We start from the raw sequence: 21,174 nt of genomic DNA, 5'->3' as shown, positions 1-21,174 counted from the left end.
ACCACTTTCCCACAGGGGAGGTGGGAAGTACAGAGAGGGGGCAAAACAGGAAGAGAAAAGTGCCGTGCAAGAGGAAATCCAACTCACCCCTCTGCTTCTGGAAAAAGAGAGTTCATGATGGAAATTTTTATGTCTCTGGACTCCAAACCAGAAGTAAATCAGGTCTGAAACGAACTTCTTCACGTAGAACATAGAAATAAGGGTTCTGTATGCTTTCAGGTGGCAGTTTGGGGGCCTCAGTGTACTGAGTCATGCAGAAGTTGGGCCACAGGCTATGGCCCAAGATTCCTGGGGCTGAGGGCTGAGGAGAACCCAGATCACATAAAGCCACACATGGGGGATGAGGTCTGAGGGTTCCTGCAGTCAGAATTCATACACAGGAGGAACCTGGAAGGTGATAGCTTTTTTGGAGAATGAGTTGAGAACGACATGGAGAGGACAGAGGTCGTGACATGAGGTAAGGTATTCTGAGGGCTCGCTGGAGGCTCGGCACGGCACTTTAACTGGGATGGTGCTCAGTGAATTCTCTCGGAGGAGACCACCGAGGCTGTGACACTACTCTTTTGGGTGTGAGCTGTGTGACTGCAGGGAAAGAAGTGACAGTGGGGACCAGTCCAGCTTAGCTGGGGTCCAGGACTCTCCTTGGAGACCTAAGGAGTGACAGGTGGAATGTGGGGGTTGTCCTCGACGCTGGAAGACAGGCTGGAGTCTGGGAACTGATGCGAGAAAAAAGGGGGAAAAGGCAAGCAGCTAGCTGGGCGCTTCAAGCCCAGCATCAGAAGGGGTAAAGGTACCACTTTGGTGGTTTCAAGCAGGGATCTGGAAACCGTGGTCTGAGGCAGCATTTCCATGCTCCCGGTGGCTACATATGATCTCCTGCCTTCTCTCTGTTGAGTCCTGAGCAGGGCGGACTGCAGGGAGATCTGTGCATGGGCCTGGCTGAGCCTCCGCTGACTTGGAGCTCCATGGCCATCATCTGAGCAAGGCATCTTTGATATCATAAGCCCTTTGGATAGAGTGGCTTACAACATGGGGCCAGTGTCCATCTCTTCCCACAGGCACTGACTGTGGGGCCAGTACCTACCCAATCCTCCCCAGCACTTTGGGCTTTATATTCAGAACCACCAGCAACTTAGTATGTAAATGGCTCCCGAGTTTGGTAGCCCGTCAGCCAGACACAGGTGCGTATTAAAGGGGGCCTCTGGCAGAGAGTACGAACTTTGCCATCATGGGTAGGTATCTAAAGACCCGCTGTTCTGACAAAGATACCAAATGTTTAACAGCACACAGTAAGATCAACGCCTACCCAGAATTTCTATGACTGTGCCACCGATGTCCCAGTTCAAGGCAATTCAGATGCAGGTTTCCCTGGGACCTGGCCTGAGTTCCTACTGAGCTGTTGTGGGAACTCACATTCTGCTTTCTCTGAAGCCTCCTGGGAGGATGAGCTTTTCCCCGGGGCTCCCTAACCCATGCTCGTTGGTGAGCACCTTCTGTTCTTTGCAGGCACTCACGGAGACGGCAGCTCCCAGCAATCCTACTGTGTCGTCCCAGTGCACACTTCTGCTGGCACCAGCGAGCTGACCTTCACCTTCTACATGACCTTGTGTCTGTTCCAGATGCCTCCGTTCTCACTCCACAGCCCAGTCTCCAATGACACTGGCCCTGCCTCCTCACAAAGCCTTCTGAGCTGGCCCTGATGCTGTCAGCTTCTTTCCCATCCTTCCTCCACAGCACGCCCTGCTCCATCCTGAGCACGGCACCTGTCACCTGGAGAAAGTGCACCCCTGGGGCTGCAGGACACTCAGGGGCAGGAGCCTTGACCTTGTACCCTTAGGAGGCGGCAGAGTTCCGAGCACACAGTAGGTGCCTAATAAGTAAGGAAGCTCTGTGACCGAGTCTCTAACTGGACCACTCCTCAAAGTTCTGGGTATTAATGGGGAGTGCATGACAAGCCCAGGAGAGTGCTGCTGGAGGTGGAATAAACATGAGGGGAAGAAGCGTTAGCTCTGTAATGGTGACGATGATGGCCTAGACACTGGGATTTTTGTGGAGGGCTCTAGATTTTCTGGTATAAAGGTTGTTAACCTGGCAGCCATCCAGGTCAAAGGGGACAAAACAAGACTTTGACTTTTGAGAGATCATGTTTCCCAAATCTCTGTGCTGAAGCAAATGACCCCAGGCAACACCTGTGGTCAGTGACCCAGCAAGGGCCTAGAAATCTCCATCCCCCTGCTGAGCAAAGGCCTGCTGAGGGTGGAGGGAGACATGCTGAAATTTCATCTATTCCCGCCAGCACAAGACGTTTCTACCAAACCTCACCAACTGGAGTTCATGCACTGACCTTCTGGATGTGAGTGGGGTCCACGGCAGGTCTACTTGGGGGACCCCTGTACTGTCAGATCCTGAGGTTAGCTCTGTAGTTCCCCACTGGAAACCTCTGGATAGCACAGTTTGCATGCCTTGTGGGGAGGTCCACTAACCAGCATGCAGGCCTGTTCTTGCCTACTGCCTCTGCTGGCCTTCTCTGTCTGCATAAGCAGCCTCTGCTGGTCTCTCAGGAGGCCTTACTCTAGCATGCATTCTGCAAGTGGTTCCCAGAGATGCATGACAGTATGCCCGGTTTTCTCCCCCAACCTCCGCAGTTACTGAAATCACACTGCTCAGTTTTCTTTTAGCACATGGCCCCCAATGGCAGAGACCGGTGCTGTGAGAGCTGATGCCGTTCTTGATCTGCTCACCACAGCACCCAGGAGAGCCACCAAGCTCATGGGGAAATGGATGAACCCTCGAGTTTGCACATCTGAGATAGAGAGTTCACCATCAGACAAGACCCCATTGGTGGCATTACAGTCACTGAGCAGCATCCGAGTGGTGTAGGCCGGGAACAGGTCTACACAGCAGCCACCGTAGCAGGCTGAAGAATTCCTCACTTCTGAAATAGCCAGTAGCCCACATGACGTGACCCTTACCTACTCTGGAAGCAGAGGAACATACCCCTCTTAGATGATCGATTACATTATCTTTGTTCAATAAATATTTATTTCAAAAACAACATGTCTTTGAAACAAGTCTGAAAACCCATCATTTTGGCTCCAGGCTATCATCAGCCTAAATTTATATATAAACCTATGTTCTGCCACCCAGTGGGTCACTCTGATGTCACAGAGAGATGGAACAAGATGACAGTTTTGAGCCTTCCAATACATTGGTCAAAGTGACAGCAAATCAATGATCCCATCATGGGAATTGCTCCTGTGAGACGTATCCACAGATGACATGTGACAGAAGTCAGACTCTACACTCACAAAGGTGAGGCCACCAGGAACAACAATACACAGCGGCTGCCAGGGGAGGCAGGATCCCAGGGTTCACAGAAGCCCAGGGATGGCCACCATTTGTGTAGTTCAGTCATTCTGGCCGGAGGGATGGCCTTTGCCATTGTGTCCAAGAAGACAAATTGAAAGACCACAAGTTTCCATAGGACATGACCATGTTCAAAGATGCTTCAAATGTCACACTGAGATCCTCCTGAGGGCAGGAACACTGGAATTATACACCTTTGCTCAAACCTACCATCTAATCTGGCAAGAATATTTTTATTCATTTATCCCAAGAGAGAAACTGACAGCTCTATAGGACTGCTCAGCATAGCTTAGAATGAAGGAAAACTGGGAGGTCAGTTGCAAAGGTGGCATTTATGTTCATCATGGCAGGGTGATGCTCATCCACACAGAGCCGCAAAAGGACAAAAGGACAATGCCAGGCCAAGGCAATCTCCATGTCATGGATACGACAACTTGTTTATGGGATACCACATCCAAAGCCTGGAACAATTTTGTCAAATGCTAAATGTTGTCTTGGGGCAGGGAGTTATTTCCACGTCACCTGAATTTCTTTACACAAATATGTCACAAACAGTAAAGTCTTAAAAAACATTTTATAAAGCATTCCACAATCAGGTCTATTTATGACATATGACACTTAGAAAGCAAGAAATCAAATTATAAACACAGTAGGCTGACTGTGTAAAAGCAGCTCCGACTAGAGAGGAAAAAAAGCACCAGCTCATCGGGTGTGAAACCTCACCATTTGCACATCAGGTCCCCGCGGTGGTTCACTAGAGAATATGCTAATCATAGACCAGCTGGGCCAGAAGGACACAAGGACTCTAGAAGACAACAAGCTGAGGCTTACGGGCTGGCTGTGCGTGGGTCCCCAGACAGCCACGTTCCTCTGGGTGCTGGGTACCTCTGGTGTGTGGCTTTCCACCAGCTGCCTCAGCACATTCCCCCACGCCCACTCTAGGACAGGGCAGCAGGCAGGCCTGTTGTCTCCTCCATGCTCCCACGCTGCTGTAGTCAGAGGCCCTCTTGGCCTTTTGAAAAAGCAAAAGCAAACAAAACAAAAACATAGAAAATGATAGAGAAAGGAAATTTCCCAAACACCAGAGCTTCCGGGACTCCGTGGCATTACCGAATCTCACAAGCTGAGTGGCGGGGGCCCCTCCACCAGAGAGGTGTGTGCCAGCTCCATGCCTGTCCCTGCGAGCACAGGGACATAATGATATAATGGGCCCAACACAGCAAAACGTCTCATAGAGCAGTACTAGTCAGCCTCAGAGGAGAGGAACTCGGGGAGTTCTGACCACGCACCGATGTTTCCTGCTAAGTAACCCTCCTACCAAGAGCCAACACGTAAGAATCCAAGAAAAACAGTGAGCAGAGTTCTTGTGCCTGATACTTTCAAACTCCGTGAGGGTCTGTAACCAAAGTTACAACTGTTCTACTTACTTTGAAGAACATTTCTTTTTATGGTTCACAGCAAATCAGTGCAATGAAATACAAGCAAATGTAACCTCGCACAATTTCTGATCAACCTAAGCAGTTGCAAATGAGTTTTGCTTATTCTAAGAATCCCAAATGCCCAGAACAGCTAAGAGCCACACGCGCAGGGGCAACATGTATGTTTATTTTTAGGAACCCTCACCCCACCACTGCCCTAGCCTACCTTGCCCTGAGTATGACCTGGAGGTAGACAAGATAATGGGCACTGCTGGTGTTTGAAGGACTTAATGAATTAGTGGTAACAATGTTAGTGTCTACACTGGCCTCAGTCCTCTGTCCACTCACTACTAGCAGCTTCCCAAGTGTTCCTGCACCCACTGGGGAGGGTGAGAGGGAAAGGCGGGCAAGTAGAAAAATGAGTCACTGAAACTCACCAGGGTTGCAACCCAGGCATGCATCCTGAGCCCTTAGTTCTGGGCCTGCTGCCGTCCTTACTCGCATGGACGGAGCATTAATGTGAAGAGCAGAATGGAAGCGGTTATTTTCCAGAGAGAAAGGCCCAGGATTTTTAAGAGTTGCCCTGGAGAGATGATGGCAGAAGCCAGCAGATGTAGAAGAAAGAAGTCTGAAAGAAGTTGGTGGGGCTGAAGCCGGGGGCTGCCACACACCCTCCCCAAGCCTCCACGGTCAGAAAGCTATGTAGTGGTCTTCAAGAAAACATCCCCTGACCAGGACCCAGTGGGACAAAAGGCAGGTGGTTCCTGGCTGATTATCTGGGTCCCAAAGCAGCCTTTTCTACAAATGGGGACCTAGGTCCTGTATGTACCATAAGCCCTGCCATAAGAGTACTTGAGAACACTTTATCAGAATGTCAAATATTCTACCTGGACGACGCTCATACTTGGGACCCATTCCTATCTGGGCCTCGATCACACCACAGTACTGCTGACATTGGGGCATGGCATATACCTAAAGCGTGGCTCATACCCAGACACAGCTCGTATCTGGAGCATGGGTCACAGCTGGGCTTAGCACACATTTGGGGTATGGCTCATACCTGGGCATGGCTCACACCTGAGGGTTAGAAGAAACACCCAGGAAGTTTCTGACTATCAGGGAAAGAGATGATTTTTAAAAAAACTTTCAAACAAATATGTTAACTAGAAAGTCAAAGTATTTGGGACACGATGAGCCACATTACAGATTAGAGTTTCTGATGTCTCCATGAGGCCATCCCTTGAAAAACAAACAAACAAACAAACAAACAAACAAACAAACAAACCCTCAAAATAGCCACACATAGTCAGGACGGCTGAATTCTGGAAGTAAAAGCTGGAGAGAACCCCGAGGTCCTGCTAAAGAACGTACCTTAGACCAGAAGAGCACCGTGACTGCCGTCACAGCTAACCCTGGCACGGGCTTTGCTGTGACACAGCACACGAAACTGACGGATTCAAGTGCACAATTTCACACCCACAGAGATCTCTGATCCTGAAACACTTTTACCGCCTGTGATGTGCATGTGTGGCTATGCACTTATTAGCAGGTGCACATGCAAGTTTATGCTCAGGCCAGAGGCTGGCGTCGTGTGTCTTTCCTTGATCACTCTCTACCTTTATTTTTTTGAGAAGAAGTCTCTCACTGAACCCAGAGTGTATCACTTCAGCTAGGCTGGCTGCCCTTCAGGGATCCACCTTGTGCTGGCTGTGGGTTTGTTTGTTTGTTTTTGCTTTTTGTTTTTCTTCAAATTGACAAACAGGAGTCATTTGGGAAGAGGAAACCTCAATGAGAAAATGCACACACCAGACTGGCCTGTAGGCAAGCCTATGGTTCATTTTCTTAACTAGTGATTGATGGGGGGATTGATGGGGGAGGGCCCAGCCCATGGTGAATGGTGTCATCCCTGGGCACCCGGGTGGTCCTGGGGGTATATATTAAAGCAAACTGAGCATGCCATGAGGAGCAAGCCAGTAAGCTGCACTCTTCCATTGTCTATGCGTCAGTTCCTGCCTCCCAGTTCCTGCCTTGTGTGGGTTCCTGCCCTGAATTCCCTCAGCGGTGGACTATGGAACTGTAAGCTGAGAGGCCCTCCCCATATTGCTTTTGGTCACAGTGTTTTATCTCAGCAATAGGGGTTACAGAGGCATTGCCATCCCCAGCTTTTTGCAGGGGTGCTAGGGGTCCAAATTCAAGGCCTCAGGCTTGTGTGGCAGGGAGTTCACTGCCTGGGGCATCTTCCTAGCCGGACTCAATCGTTTGTCTCCATGAATCTGCTCATCCTGGACTTTTCACAGACGGCAAACTCCTTATTAAGGGTTCTTTCTTTCTGTAAAGTCACTAAGAACAGTGAGTTAGTAAATCCAAAGCCATGATCCCTGGAGAGAGATATGCTCAGGTCATCACAGGACTCCAATCATCACCTGTCAACAACCAGTCACCATATCACCTGACATCTGTCTAAAGACACTGTGTTTAGCATTTACTGAGCTCGTGGCCAGAGGGCCTGAATGTGGCTTCTCTAACATGACATCTCCATGAGGCACACCACAACCTCCTGAGCTGAGAACGTTAGGTACCATGTCAGCCCTTGGCCATTTGGCCGTTTTAAAGAGTGAAATCACCAACAAAAGGCAAAACAAAACAAAAGTGGCAATGTTGGCAGTGGACAGAGTGTGTGAGCGATGGATGCTGGGAGAGACAGGACAGCACGAGGTGCTTTGCCGTGTGACCTTCGCATCGAGTGGCTCAGTATTTCTCCACTCATTGTGCATGTTCTCCAATGACCAGAGAACCACGTTAGTGTCGACTTAGGGTCACAAGTAAATACTAGAAGCAGATCAGTTTTTAACTACACATCATCTGAATAATGGGATCATGGTAAGTGGCCCTGGGTCCTGGCTTAGTTCCCTGAGCATACTGTTGGTGATCATCACTGCTGTGAAGTAGTACTTAGCTCTCTCTTACGGCAGGATAACATTTGCTTGCATGGATATGTACACTTGGTCATCTGTTCACTGGCAGGTAGATTCTTGGGTTTGGTTAGCTCTTAGGCTGTTGTGAATGGTACTGTGTGCAAGTCTTTGTGTGGATATGTACCCACACACTTGGGTTCTGCTGGGAGTTTTAGTTGAAAGGGACACTTGTCTGTCATTTTATTGTTATGTCCTTGAGTGGCTGATTGTAAGAGGAGATTAAATGTTTTAAGCATGGTTGAAGATTTATTTAAACATTTATGAAGAATGCTTACTTTTCACTGGTGATGGTAATAGTTTCTTTTTAAAACTTCTATATCAGTCAGGGCTAGAAAGTTGGTTCCCATTTAGGAGCATGTACTGCCTCTAGAAGATCGGAGTTTGATTCCTAGCACCCATCAGGCTGCTCACAACCACCTATAACTCCAACTCCAGGGCATCTGTCACCTTCTTCTGGCCTCCATGGGCACTGCACTAACATGAACCAACCACAAGTGTACACACACACACACACACACACACACACACACACACACACACACTCTTTCTCTCTCTTTAAAAAAGTCTTTGTTAGCCGGGCAGTGGTGCCGCACACCTTTAATCCCAGCACTCGGTAAGCAGAGCCAGGTGGATCTCTGTGAGTTTGAGGCCAGCCTGGGCTACCAAGTGAGTCCCAGGAAAGGCTCAAAGCTACACAGAGAAACCCTGTCTCAAAAAACAAAAAAACAACAAAAAAAAGTCTTTGTCAAATGGGAAGCTACCTGGGACTCATTGGCCTCTCCAGCCCAATGCCATGGAAAGACAATGGACTATGATTGTTGACCCTGGTGGTCTCAAGACGTCAACCACATGGACACTTGATCTTCATGGTTATGGACCAGCAAGTCTATCCTGCAGACAAAGGTGTCCAGCTGTCCACAGATGTATAGACTCTCCCCCCATGCAGTTACCCCAGTCCGAACCCCATGAGGAGGGTGAAGAGAAGGTTCTGAGCTATCCAGAGGTATGAAGAGGGGCCAGGATGGTGTACATGGGCCCAGTCAAGAGTTCATTGATATGGGAATCCAACAAAAATCTAAGAACTTTCCCACCTCAGAAAGGATGGTTGGAGCCCATGAGAAGGATCTGAGCTTATATAATATGAAAAAAGCCAGCTTTGAAATGCCATGCAGCTACTCAGGGCAGAGGAAAAATAATAAGAAGGAAAAATAAGTAATAGCGAAAGGACCCTGGGCCTCAGCCTACACGCTGAAGCAGAGAAAGCCACCTGAACCGTGAGGGAGGCCAACGCAGTCCCACCTGCAACACGCAGACCTGAGCTCCCAGCCTGAGTGCAGGTTCAGCAGCTCCATGGTGAGGGGCATGCCTCACTCAAGCCAGCCTCTGCCGGAACTTCAGAACCCTGACTCCACAGTCCAGGAGGATCAAAACACTAGCTTCCTTCATGATGGATAACAAGGCTTATGTGCATGGATGCCAACTCCCAGAGCCTTCACCCCTTTACCTGCCCCTCGTGAGTGAGGCCATGAGCTGGGGTCACTGTGGCACAGCCAAGAACCGGCCCAGGGGCCTGGGAGTCTGGTGGAGATGAATCACGAGCCACTCTAGGAACCTGTAATAGGTAACATCCAGAGAAAAGAAGAAGAGGACAGATAGGCAGAGGAAAACATGAGCAGATTGAAATGGCCTTCTGAGAAGGCAGAGTGTCAATCGATGGATTTTCCAGTGGTGTGGTGGGCAGAGTTCCAGGATGGGGTAGTAGGATGCAGTATGTGTACACCAGGACCAGCTATGGCTACCACAGAGGATCGAGAAGGGACAAGAGGGACACTGTAGGCTACAGAGAGCCACAGGGAGCACAAGAGTCCTGATTCCCAAAGTCTCCTAATTGTCCGAGGAAGGGACAGCTGGACCAGTCTCTCAGCATCATCAGCAACATGCAGATTCTACTATCACACAGATGCCAGTGTGTTCTAGTTTTGTGCCAGGAAACTGGACTAAAGTGAGGTTAGGAGTCCCCTACCGTACCCCATCAGCACAAGTGAGAACACTAAAAGTCAGTATTTCCAGGCCACCGGCTGTCAGCTGGCGTGCAATGTGTCACTTCACGGTAACCTGGTGAGCAGGCCACTGTCAAGACAAGAGGGTGCCGGACACAGAAGGCCTGGCTAACAATTCCGAGCCCCACAGTCAGCTCCACACCTTGGTCTTCCATTTCCTCACTCAGCACACTACAGTGGCTTGCTCTGGTTCTTTCCACCAAGCTCAGAAAGGATGGTGGAACCCACGAGAAGGATTTGAGCTCAGACGACAGATGTGCTCACACTGAAAAAGCCAGCTTTGGAAATGCCATGCTGCTCCTCGGGGAAGAGGGAGAAGGAAGCATAATGAACACCGAAAGGGTGCTGGGAGAAGACACCTAAGGAGCGGCCCTTAGCAGCAGACATGGTTTGCTGCTGCACGGCTTTACAGGGATCTCCACTGGCTCCTCGGTCTGAGGCACACTGCACACAGCAGTCCGCTCCAGGCCTGTGCTTGCAATGTTCAAAGTAGGTCTGCCCCAGAAGAAGGATGATAGTTAACAAATTGATTATGAAATGTCCTTTTTCGACTTCGAAGCTTCCCCTGCAGCTGGCTCTTTCCTGTAACATAGTATTTTTCATTGACAAGGCTCTGCCAAGCTCAGATGTAAGAAAACGAAACCCGAAATGCACTTCTGAGAGGTAAGCAGGATGAGTTCACAGCACTGTCTCCCCCTAGCCCCCCACGCCGCCCCAATCACCAACCTGCCTATGTCAGTAATTTATTTCAATACAAAATAGTGTTTGCTTACAACAAGGCCAGGATTTTAGAGCTTAGAGTTAACCACAGTTACAATTTCAAGCTAGTCTTCCAGGGATGTGAAAAAGACATACTAAGAATGGCCCTCAAGTTTAACCTTAAGATATTGACAAATGCCTCTTTGTTATTGAATTCACTTGCTTCTAGCTAAAATGCTAAAAATATCAGCATTATTTATTCTTCATAAAAGTCTGAAAGTATTTGTATTATTTTTTCTTACATCTTTAAAAGGCAGAAGCCAATGCTATGTTAAGTTGGAAAAGGCAATTTAGCTACTTTTAAGACCTTTAAACAAATTAGTATTGATCTGAAAATTAATTTTAAAGTCTGCTAGTACAGGCCAGAAACTGGAACTTAGAGTCCTATACCGAGAGAGAGAGAGAGAGAGAGAGAGAGAGAGAGAGAGAGAGAGAGAGAGAGAGAGAGAGAGAGAGAGAGCACTCTGTTTGTCTCTTAAGTGATTGCCGAGTAAACAGAGCGGTGCCGCTTCCTCGTACCTCGCTTCTGGATGAAGACCCGAAGCAAGGGGTTGGCGCTTGACACCGCCTTGCAGAAGTTGTCATCATTGTTGATGGGCAGCAGGTCGCCGTGTACATCGGCGTAGCCGATGGTCACTTCGGTGTTGGAGATGTGGTGGGTGTGCACAACCAGCTGGTAGAAATCTTCAAACTTCCCAGGCTTATGACGGTCCAAGGAGAACCTTCGGAATTCAGCCCCAAACTACAAGGCAAGAAGAGATGAGGTAAGTAAATACTGGGAAGAGTCAGTGAGGTACTTGGAACAATGTGGTAACTAAGTCCCCTTGAGGTCACTAGCAGTCCTGTGCCATGGTCTTGTGACTGAGCAAGTCAAATTCTATTTAAAATATATAATGTATATTTTTAATTTTGGTTTTAAAGTAGTAGGTTTGCAGTTTTTTTTTTTTTTTTTAAATCTCCTCTTTGTTTGGGTTAGTCCTCCCCATGTTTCCCACCCCTCCCTGCTCAAACCTTTCCACTCACAGAAACTACTTTCAAATTACCTATGTTCTACTCTCTTCCTTCCTTTAAGACTCCCCACCCCCAATGGCCTCTTACTAGTTCCCTGGGTTCTACAGGAACTCCAAGTAAACCCAACAAATCAGAGATCTGAAGCCAGGATCCACACCCAAGGGACAAAATGAAGATGCTACGCAAGCTGCTGGGGGAAAGGCATCAGCTGTGACTCTTACGAGCTATGACATCGACCTGCCAGGTTAAAAAGAAAATGTGACCACCTGTGCAATAGCGGCACTATGGTTAGGGGTAACCAACTGCCTCTGATCAGAGTTAATGCCCACACCATGGCAGGGAATCCACGCTGGGTACTGAACCCTGGTGAAAACCCATGGCAGGGGAAACAAAAGGCCATAGGGGAACCGAACATTGCTGTTTAGCTAAACTGACTACGCACTGAACTGCCTACTTATGTTTATGCGCACGGACACTACTGTGAGCCGTAATCAGAAAAGGGTCTCTCTCTAGTGAGGGGTGGAGAGTGAGGAGGCTCAGGGCTGCAAGGGTGCGAAGAATAAGTGACCCATGACCCATGAGTGCTCAGCCCTACACACCATGCTCAGACCATTCTCTCGAAAGCTTGGGCAACACTGTGAAGAGGGGACCGGAGGAATGTCAGAGCTGAAGGAATGACAGGAGAAGGGATGTGAAATGCTATCTCTAGGCAAGACACAGCCATGGCAGTCATGAACTCAGTGGCTGCAAATGCTCTGGGTCTGCGCAGGAATGGGCCCTTCAACAGTCAGAGAAGAAGGAGGAGCTTGGGGGGGGCTTACTTGTCACTGCTTAACTATTTGCTACTGACAGATTCAGGGAGAGGGGGAGTCATTGCCTCCAGTTGTATACCCAATGGTGCCACCACCAAGCTTCAATGGACAGCTGTAATCTAATGCTCACACAGATGGCCCTGGTTTAAACTACATGGGTTACAAAACAAACCCCAAAGTCATCGATCTTGGACCGGGACTGTCAGGGAGGACAGAGAGAAAGGAATAATGGGGAGAAAAAGGAACCAGCTTCCTTTCAAAAGAGCATCGACCCTCCACCTGGGCAGTAACTGGCAGCACCACAAACATAAAGGCCCAGCGCCAACTTCTTTTTTGCAGACCCCGGCCCTGACCTCGTTGCCCATGGAGCTGTGCACAGAGCTTATGCTCACAGCAGAGGACCCCAGCCCACAGCATATGGTCACCTCTTGAGAGCTGCAAGGAAATCAACATAGTCAGTCTGGCCTGAGGTCTTGGCTCAGAATAGTTTTCACTATAATTAAGAGGTAAATAAATGGGCTCCAATGGACACAAAGATTAATGTTTAATGTTACACATGAATGGCCATTATATCTGGGCATTATACTGGACAAACCATCCCAAATCACTGAGGTTTGTGTCAAAAATCATCTACGAAGCGTTCAGATTTGGGGATGTAGCCCAAGAGTTTGTGATTTTTAAGAACTTCTCAGAAGTAACTAATGCTGTGTCTGGGGCTCACATACAGAGACCGGTGGCTTAAGGGAACCAGCGTCCAGAGATCCGTGTGAAGACCGACTTGCCTGGGGAGCAATTGCTGGTCCCACTTGTTGCAGGTCACCCAAAGCAAAGCCAACCTCTGACCTACCTGCACTGCCCAGGATACCCAACAAAGGAACAATTCAAAATGCCGGCCTGGGAAAAGCTACATTCGGTGGCTAGTCAGAAGTCTACTGTCTCCTCCCACACACACAGTAAGGGGAGAAGAATGGCCCTCCCACACACTCACTAGGGGAAGAGGTACGGCTCCAGCATTGGTGTTGCTAGTCACATTTATGAACGCCTGATGCCCCGGAAAGAGCAGAGGAAAGGACTCTGTTCTGTCCCCACTGGCGTCAGAGGCGCAGATTAGACTCTTTCACCCTGGCTCCAGACAAACTCAGACAAACATGTCATTTCTTCTCAGCACTTCACAAAGGATGCCCCAGCAACAGGGAGGCCTGGGAAGAACATGTGTAGTGGGTAGCCATCCCAGCTTTGACCTGGAAGTTCCAACCCCCGTTGAGGCTTCGGTAATGGTCAATCCTACAAGGCGGGGCCGAGAAAGGACTCTGAAGACCCGAGATCCGGATGCGCCAGCTCTCTTGGTTTCTGGACCCTGGACGCTGGAGGTAGACTGAGCAGAGTTCTCTAGAGAACACCACTGGACTGCGATACACCTTCCCCAGACCCTGTGACCTACCTATCCCTTCACTTGTAAGTTACCCCACAAAATAAACCTCCCTTTTAACTACTTGGAGTGGCCTTGATAATTTCACCAATAAGCATGCTGGTCTTCCCCCATAGGGGTTGAAAAACTGTAAGATGACAAAGCCTACAACCCACGTTCTGTATGATTTCTTCCTGATTTAGTTATCCGGTCAAGTCATAACGTATTTATTTGGGCAGTCTTCATGTTTCCCACCTGTCTGGCTGACTTCTGCGGAGTCTAAGAGCACACCCCTTTCTTCCCAGTGAAGACATAGAAGACAGTAATGATGAGTAATGTAACCCCAGGAGCATTTCTCTCACCGCCAGTCCTTGTTTGGGTATCCTCAGCAGGATGTATGACTGTACCCCACCTGAGGAACACCCTCCTCTGTATGCTCACAGCACTCCTCACTGCAGATTCAGCACCCATGTTATGTGTGAGATAAAGCTCACACATTAAATGCCCAAGTTCTCCAACAATGTTTCCATCTTAGGTTCACTTGGCAACTAATCTACAGGCAGCTCAAAGTATTTTTCACTATTTAAACAATTTCCCTAAAATGTGTACCTTCCTATAGTAATTTGGAAAGGCAAAACAATCAGACTTTTCTTGAGGTGAAGAAAGTCTGGTTTGTGTCTGACCATGTGACTGGTTTGCCACGCAATCAGAGAGCCTGTTATGTATGTTTAATGAGGTCCAGAGTTCCGACAGAGGTGGGTAAAGGTGATGTAATCAATCCATTTTATCTAAAAATTAAAAAAATTTATTTTCCACTTTATATCAGATTGAACAAGGGGCCTCCGAATGAAGGAATTAGTAGGTGCCCCTCAATGCCATAGAAGTCTTGGTAAAGCCAAGAATTTTTCTAGCTTCCAGAAACTGCAAAACTGCATGGCTCTGCTGACCAGGTGGCAAGTCTTGTTTCCCTACCGTCTATGTCCATCAAACCCAGAAACTGCTCACACTGAACTCCCAGCAAAGAGGTCATCTGAATGATGCTAATGGTTGACTTACTCTTGGCATGTGACCCAGGGAGGGTCCCAGAGCCCTTTCCTCACCAGGAGCCTTCACTCTCCCTGGCTGTACTTTCACTTACACAGCATTTGATTTGTTTATGTAACAAAGCTCACGCTGGTGTGGACATCTATAGCAGTTAAAAAAAAATACAAGAAGACACTTCTGGTCACCGAGCAATAATACTTTTTATTAAATGCAGAATTTGATAAACATTGTAATAACTCAATCTAGAACTTTTAAGAGGTAAATTCTCTAATTTACATTTGCCATTTGGGTTTTTATTTAAAAATTTTAATTCTTTTGTAATTTCATGCTTATATATCACTTTTATTTGTATAATATATCTTGATCACATCCAGCCTAAATCTTCACTCCCAATCCTCCAGCCACACTCCCAACACCACCCTTGATTTTCTTGTCTCAGCCTGAGGGGTAATTACAGAAGTATGTCACCACGGGTGCCTCATTTTCATCATTTATACAATTCTGGGGTGATAATCACAGTGCATCTATATTATGCCTAAGTGCCCCCTCACAAGTGTGTGTGTGTGTGTGAATGTTGCCTAAGCTGGTCTTGAACTCATGGACTTAAAGTTTTCCTATCTCTGCCTCCTGAGTGACGGGATTACAACTGTGTCCCAGGGTTCCTATCTCTGAAGCTCTTCCTATTTTGCAAATTGAAAATACTGATGGGCAACAATTTAGGAGCAATTTTAACAGAGATTGATAGCCATGTGGAGACTATTTCAACTTTAACTTATCTAAACTTTTTATTACATAGAAGAGTGACAGATAATCAAGCATAAACTAGTAGAATAGAAATCTCTGGATAGTAACAGATAAAAGAAATCAAAGAGAAAAGGAATTACGTAAATTTTCCAATTATTAAAAAAGATTGTGTTTATTCTATTTAAAAATGGCTAATGGAAATACTAAACCACCCATTCAGATTTCACCGGCTAGATTCAGCTGGGTGTGGTGACATGCACACAGGCAGGTACGCACATGTACACACACATACACACACACACACACACACACACACACACACACACACACACACACTGGCCTTGCTGGGCCTAGCTAGGCCAGCAGGCACGTTAGTATACCACATATCACAACCCCCATTTCGCATCAGCACTCAACTCAGGCAGTATGCTTTTCCCTGGGGGAGTTAAGTCTAGACATGCACAAGAGCTGGTGAAGGGACCTTTCCAGAAGCATACTTGACCAAGAAAGGAGCACCTAGCCAGAATAATCTCCCGGCCGCCTCAGGTCATTTGTGCCTTGGATGGGACCTCTTCTAATATGTGCAAACCCAAGTGCTTATAATAACACAAATTGCTACCTTCTGGAGAGTGCTAAGGAATCTATTTATTATTATGAGAACAAATAAAGAGCAAGAATCAAGTACTTTTTAAAGGAAGACTATTTCTCACTGGGAAATTCACAGGTGTGAAACTCCTTAGTTTCCAGAACTTTCACAAAATAAACTGTCATTCCATTATTTTGACAATACTAACTTACTTCGTAGGTGATCTTCAGTCTTAATTTCTGCAACAGGATAGTAAACACTTAGGGAAGGGGATAGTTTTGCCTTTTAAAGCTCAAAAGAAAATTAATCTCAATACAAAATTCTTAGACCAGTAGGCAAAAGTACATTATTCTCAGCTGGGCATGGTGGCTCATGCCTGCGGTCCTAGTACACAAGAGACTGAGGCAGGAGGATCACCACAAGTTCCAGGACACCCTGGGCTATAAAATAAGACCCTCAAAAAAGTGTATTTACCTAAAAGTGAAATTTATTTTGATTCTCTTTAGTGTATATTCAACAATAACAACAACAGATTTATGATTTTACAGTTAGGAAAAAGATACGCATACATATATATCACCTCAACTAATACATCATCTGTCTTTTATCTCTTTCATCTTATCTCTCTTCCCTTCCCCCACCTCTTGAAATGGAGAGCTTCCATGCCAGTAAGAAGTCCTGCCTCAAGGCAATAAGCCAGGGAATGATAAAGGAAGACATCATCCTGCCCCAGCCTCCAGATGCACACTCCCCTCAACCATGCATACATCCTAACATACCACACATATACAAAAAGAATTAGAAGAGACATTCAAACACAGCTAGAGATTAATAAAAATATATCAACCACACATAGAGATTAAAGAAAATATATCAAACACACCTAGAGATTAATGAAAATAGATCACACCAAAACGTACAGACTGTAGCTAAAGCAGCACACACAGGGAAACTTATGGGTATAAAAACCTAAAAAGAAATCCACTAACTAGAAACTTTAAAAAGTACAAACCTAATCTAAACCAGCAGAAATAAATGGGCTGGAGATTAGGAAAAAATAGGGAAAGAAACAAAACAAAAAGTTGAGTCTTTGAAAAGACCAACAAAATCAGCACATCTTTAGATAGGAGAGAAAAAGAAATTCAAATCATTCAAATCACGAACGCAAGGGAGGACATTGCCGTCAATCTTTAGGAACGAGGACTCTGAGTACCCCAATAGCAATGGGCACTGTGATATCTGATTCTAGGACATGGCTCAGGAAACATGTGAGATGAGCCTGGCCATTTCATAATAGCAGAAAGCCAGGAAGCAAAACAAACCCCACAAACATGGAACATGTTGAAGGAGACAGGAACCAACTGGGAAATATGCCAGTGGCCAAAGCTGGAACAATCTGAACAACAAAATAAAAGAGCACAAAATAAACATCCACGAGTCCACACAGATACAAACAAATGCCAGGATAAATAACTGGGTAGACACAGCTTCCATGCAGAAGAATACTAAATGATTTATCTGGATACATCACCCTCAAGAAAGGGCAGCACAAGTCTCCGCCTTTCAAAGATGGGCTGTGCAGAAAGAATCTGCTCCACTGTTCCAGTGTGGAAAGGGACAAGAGTGACTTCACAGTGGGGGTATCTGAACACACTTCTCTGCTTGGGCTTCAAGATCATCAACAATGGCAAGTCACGGTGGCCAGCCCGGACGCTTGGTATGAGGGACAGAAATGGTACACTGCCATTGTGGTTTTCTCTCTCAGTCTCACAACCCTAGTCCCATCATGAAAGGCACAACAAACGAATCCCCATCAAGGGACAGTCTGTAAAACATTGACCAGTAGTCCTCAAAAGCAAAATGGTCATCAAAAACAGGGACAGGTAGAGGAATAATCCAAATCAAAAGGATGCAGAGACATCGCAACTAAGTGGAATAGGCTTTCCTGGATGAGGTCTTGGAACGTTAGGTTAGAAAGAACACCAGGGAAAAACTAAATCTGGGTAAAGTATAGGACTCAGTTAGTTATGATGTATCAGCATCGGCTCAATCATTACAAAAATGTACCACGGTAACATTAGATGTCTCAAACTGAGAAAAAAAGCGTGGTCTGTATGGGAATCCTCTGTATCCTCACTGCAATCTTTCTGTAAACTGAAAACTGTCCTAACATGATTTAAAACATTTTTATATTAGTCCACAAAGTAACAGGTCTCCTTGTGGCATTTTCGCCTTTGGTTTGGCTAATCCTCTCTTGTTCTTCACACCCATGTCCCCTCCCCCCAGGCTTGTACCCTTCTGTTCTCAGTGCTCACCTTTTTATCTTCATGCTGTATGTGTTCTATCACGTTCCCCACACCCCTCCTTACACCTCACCCCCACCCTGTTTCACGGTTCCCTTTCTGAGGACTTATGGATGGAACTGAAAATATTAGATTAAGCTCAGAAGGAAAGGTCCCACATGTTTTCTCTCATATGTAGACCTTAGCTGCTAATTTTTATATGTGTGAATTATGTGGGCATGGATGTGGGTACAACTCACCAACCTAAAATAAATTTTAAAGAAAAAATTACACATGAATCCTATGAGTGACCATATGCTGAGTACTGGACACCTTAGATGGTACAGATAGAGCCCAAGGAAGATACAAACTATGAGGACTTATTAAAAAAGAAAGAGAAACTCCAAGTAACTTCTAATCAGGGTATAATTTAATTTTTTAAATGCCCACTGAGACAATTCCAGGTCTAATGCCTTCACTCATGAATTCTACCAAATGTTCACAAATTTATAGCAATCTTTCACTAACTCTTCAAAAACGTATGAGGGAATACATTTTACCTTTTCCTATCAGGCCAATTTTGTCCTGATACCAACACCAAAAAAGGCACAGAATAAATCTACAGATCAAAATCCAGCATGAAGAGGACAAAAATCCATTAAAATGCCAGCAATATGTAATCACCAACACACAAAAAGAACTACACAACCAGAGCCAACAACGTGAACTACAGGAGTGCAAAGTGGTATTCACATCTGAAATAGGTTATTGTAATAAGCAATATTGAAGGCCAAAGGCAACACAATCATCGCATCGCGACAAACTAAAAATGGAACTCCACAAATGAGGACAACCCCAGCTAATACTGCACTTAATGGCTTGAGACAGACTAGTTTGCCCCAGAATTCAGAAGAAATTAAGAAAAGTTAAGAAGAGTGTTTATTTTCACCTTTGAGAACAGGAAGGTAAGAGGAGAAGAAGGATGTTCGAACATTTCTATTCATAAAATTTATCTAAATTCCATAGAGCTGATGAATGAGTTCAGTACAATTTAAGGACACACCAAAAATTATTTTTATATCATAGCAATGAACAATCAGTTTGGAAATAAAGTTAAAAACACAATTTTACTAATAACATACTAAAGGGAATAAAGTAAATAAAAGACATAAAACTACAGAATATTGTTGAAAAATTAAAGAAGATGAAATGGATGAAGGCATTTCATGTTCACGGATTACAGAACTCAGTGTCCATAATGCTTCCTAAATTGGTCTCCAGATTCAAAGCAACCCCTATCAAAATCACTGCCTTTGGGACAGGAACTGCCAAGCTGGTCCTAAAAGTATTTGGAAATGTGAAAGACACAAAATATCCAAAAAAATCAATCTTGAAAAGAAGAGCTGGAGGACTCACACTCGCTAATTTCTAACTTCTTAGTGTGGTACTGATACACTGTGACAATTAATCCTGTCAGTTGTATTGGGTTGAGAAGTAACTACAGCACGCTTCTGGACCTGTCCAGAGACATGTAACTAAGGGGGAAGGCCCGCCTTGGTGTGAGTCCTACCATCCTATGAGCTGGGGCTCAGATGTCGTGGGAGTGAAAAACCCGCTAGAACAGACATGTACTCTCTGGTTTCTGGCCATCGTGAAGGAAATGCTCTGCCCCACCATGGCCTCTGTACTCACGGTGGACTGAAGCAGTGATGAACATAAATCTCCCCTTCTTTAGCTGCTCAGGAAGGTATTTTGTCGCAGTAACCCGAAGTCTGACTAATACACACATGATCAATGGAATAGGATCAAGGCGAATACATGGATAAAACACCTGACTTGTGACCAATTGATTTCTGCTTAAAAAAAAAAAAAAAAAAAAAAAAAAAAAAGCCAAGCCAACCCTCTGCAAGAAGAAATAACCTTTTCAACAACTAGTGTTGGGACTACTGAACATCCACGTGAGAACACTGGGGTTGGACTCCTAGTTTACACCACACACAGAAACTGATTCAGGCTAGGTCATGGGGTCAACACAATAGCTAAGTATTTTAAAAACTCTTAGAATACACAGGATTAAATTTTTACTACTTGGGTTAGGCACTTATCACTTAGATATGACACCCATGACATAAACAAGAAAAGAACAAACAGACCAACTGGATTTCATTAATTTAAAACTTCTGTGCATCAAAAGATATTATCAAGGAAGTGGAAAGGTTATCTACAGAATGGGAAAAATATTTGCAAATTCGATACCGGATTAGGAAATTGCATCAAGATCATATACAGAACTTTAAAAGCCCAACACTAAGCTGCCAGGCATGGTTGCATATACACGTGTGTGTGTGTGTGTGTGTGTGTGTGTGTGGGGTGCATGGCTGACAGATCTCTGTGACTTTTAAAGCCAGCCTGGTCTACATAGAGAGTTCCAGGCCAGGGCTCCACAGAAAGACACTGTCTCAAACAAAACAAAACAACATAACTCAACCACATAAGACGATTCACCCCAACAAAAAAATAGTCAACAAACTGGAATAGACAATTTCTTCAAAGAAGATCTACAGATGGCCAATTAACACATGAGCAGATGGTGCTCAGCATTGCTAGTCACTGGGGAAATGTGGATCAAAAGACGGGGCAGCTTTCTCCAACCCAAGAGTCCTCTGGAGTGCACAGTGCGGTACTTTCTTCAACATCTCTCTTAACTGC

The 21,174-nt window shown here is 45.9% G+C and overlaps 1 protein-coding gene across 1 annotated transcript in view; it reads right to left on the bottom strand.

The window, feature by feature from the left end:
- The window catches only part of Pard6g (par-6 family cell polarity regulator gamma), a 70,457-nt gene that overhangs the window by 29,609 nt on the left and 19,674 nt on the right, over window positions 1–21,174 (bottom strand). Inside the window, exon 2 of the mRNA XM_028871993.2 lies at window positions 11,098–11,320. Coding sequence (XP_028727826.1) covers window positions 11,098–11,320 — 223 coding nt within the window. The remainder of the gene's footprint in view (window positions 1–11,097; window positions 11,321–21,174) is intronic.

Source organism: Peromyscus leucopus, chromosome 19, assembly GCF_004664715.2.
Source record: "Peromyscus leucopus breed LL Stock chromosome 19, UCI_PerLeu_2.1, whole genome shotgun sequence".
NCBI classification, from domain to species: Eukaryota; Metazoa; Chordata; class Mammalia; order Rodentia; family Cricetidae; genus Peromyscus; species Peromyscus leucopus.
This window is presented reverse-complemented; position numbering and strand designations above follow the sequence as displayed.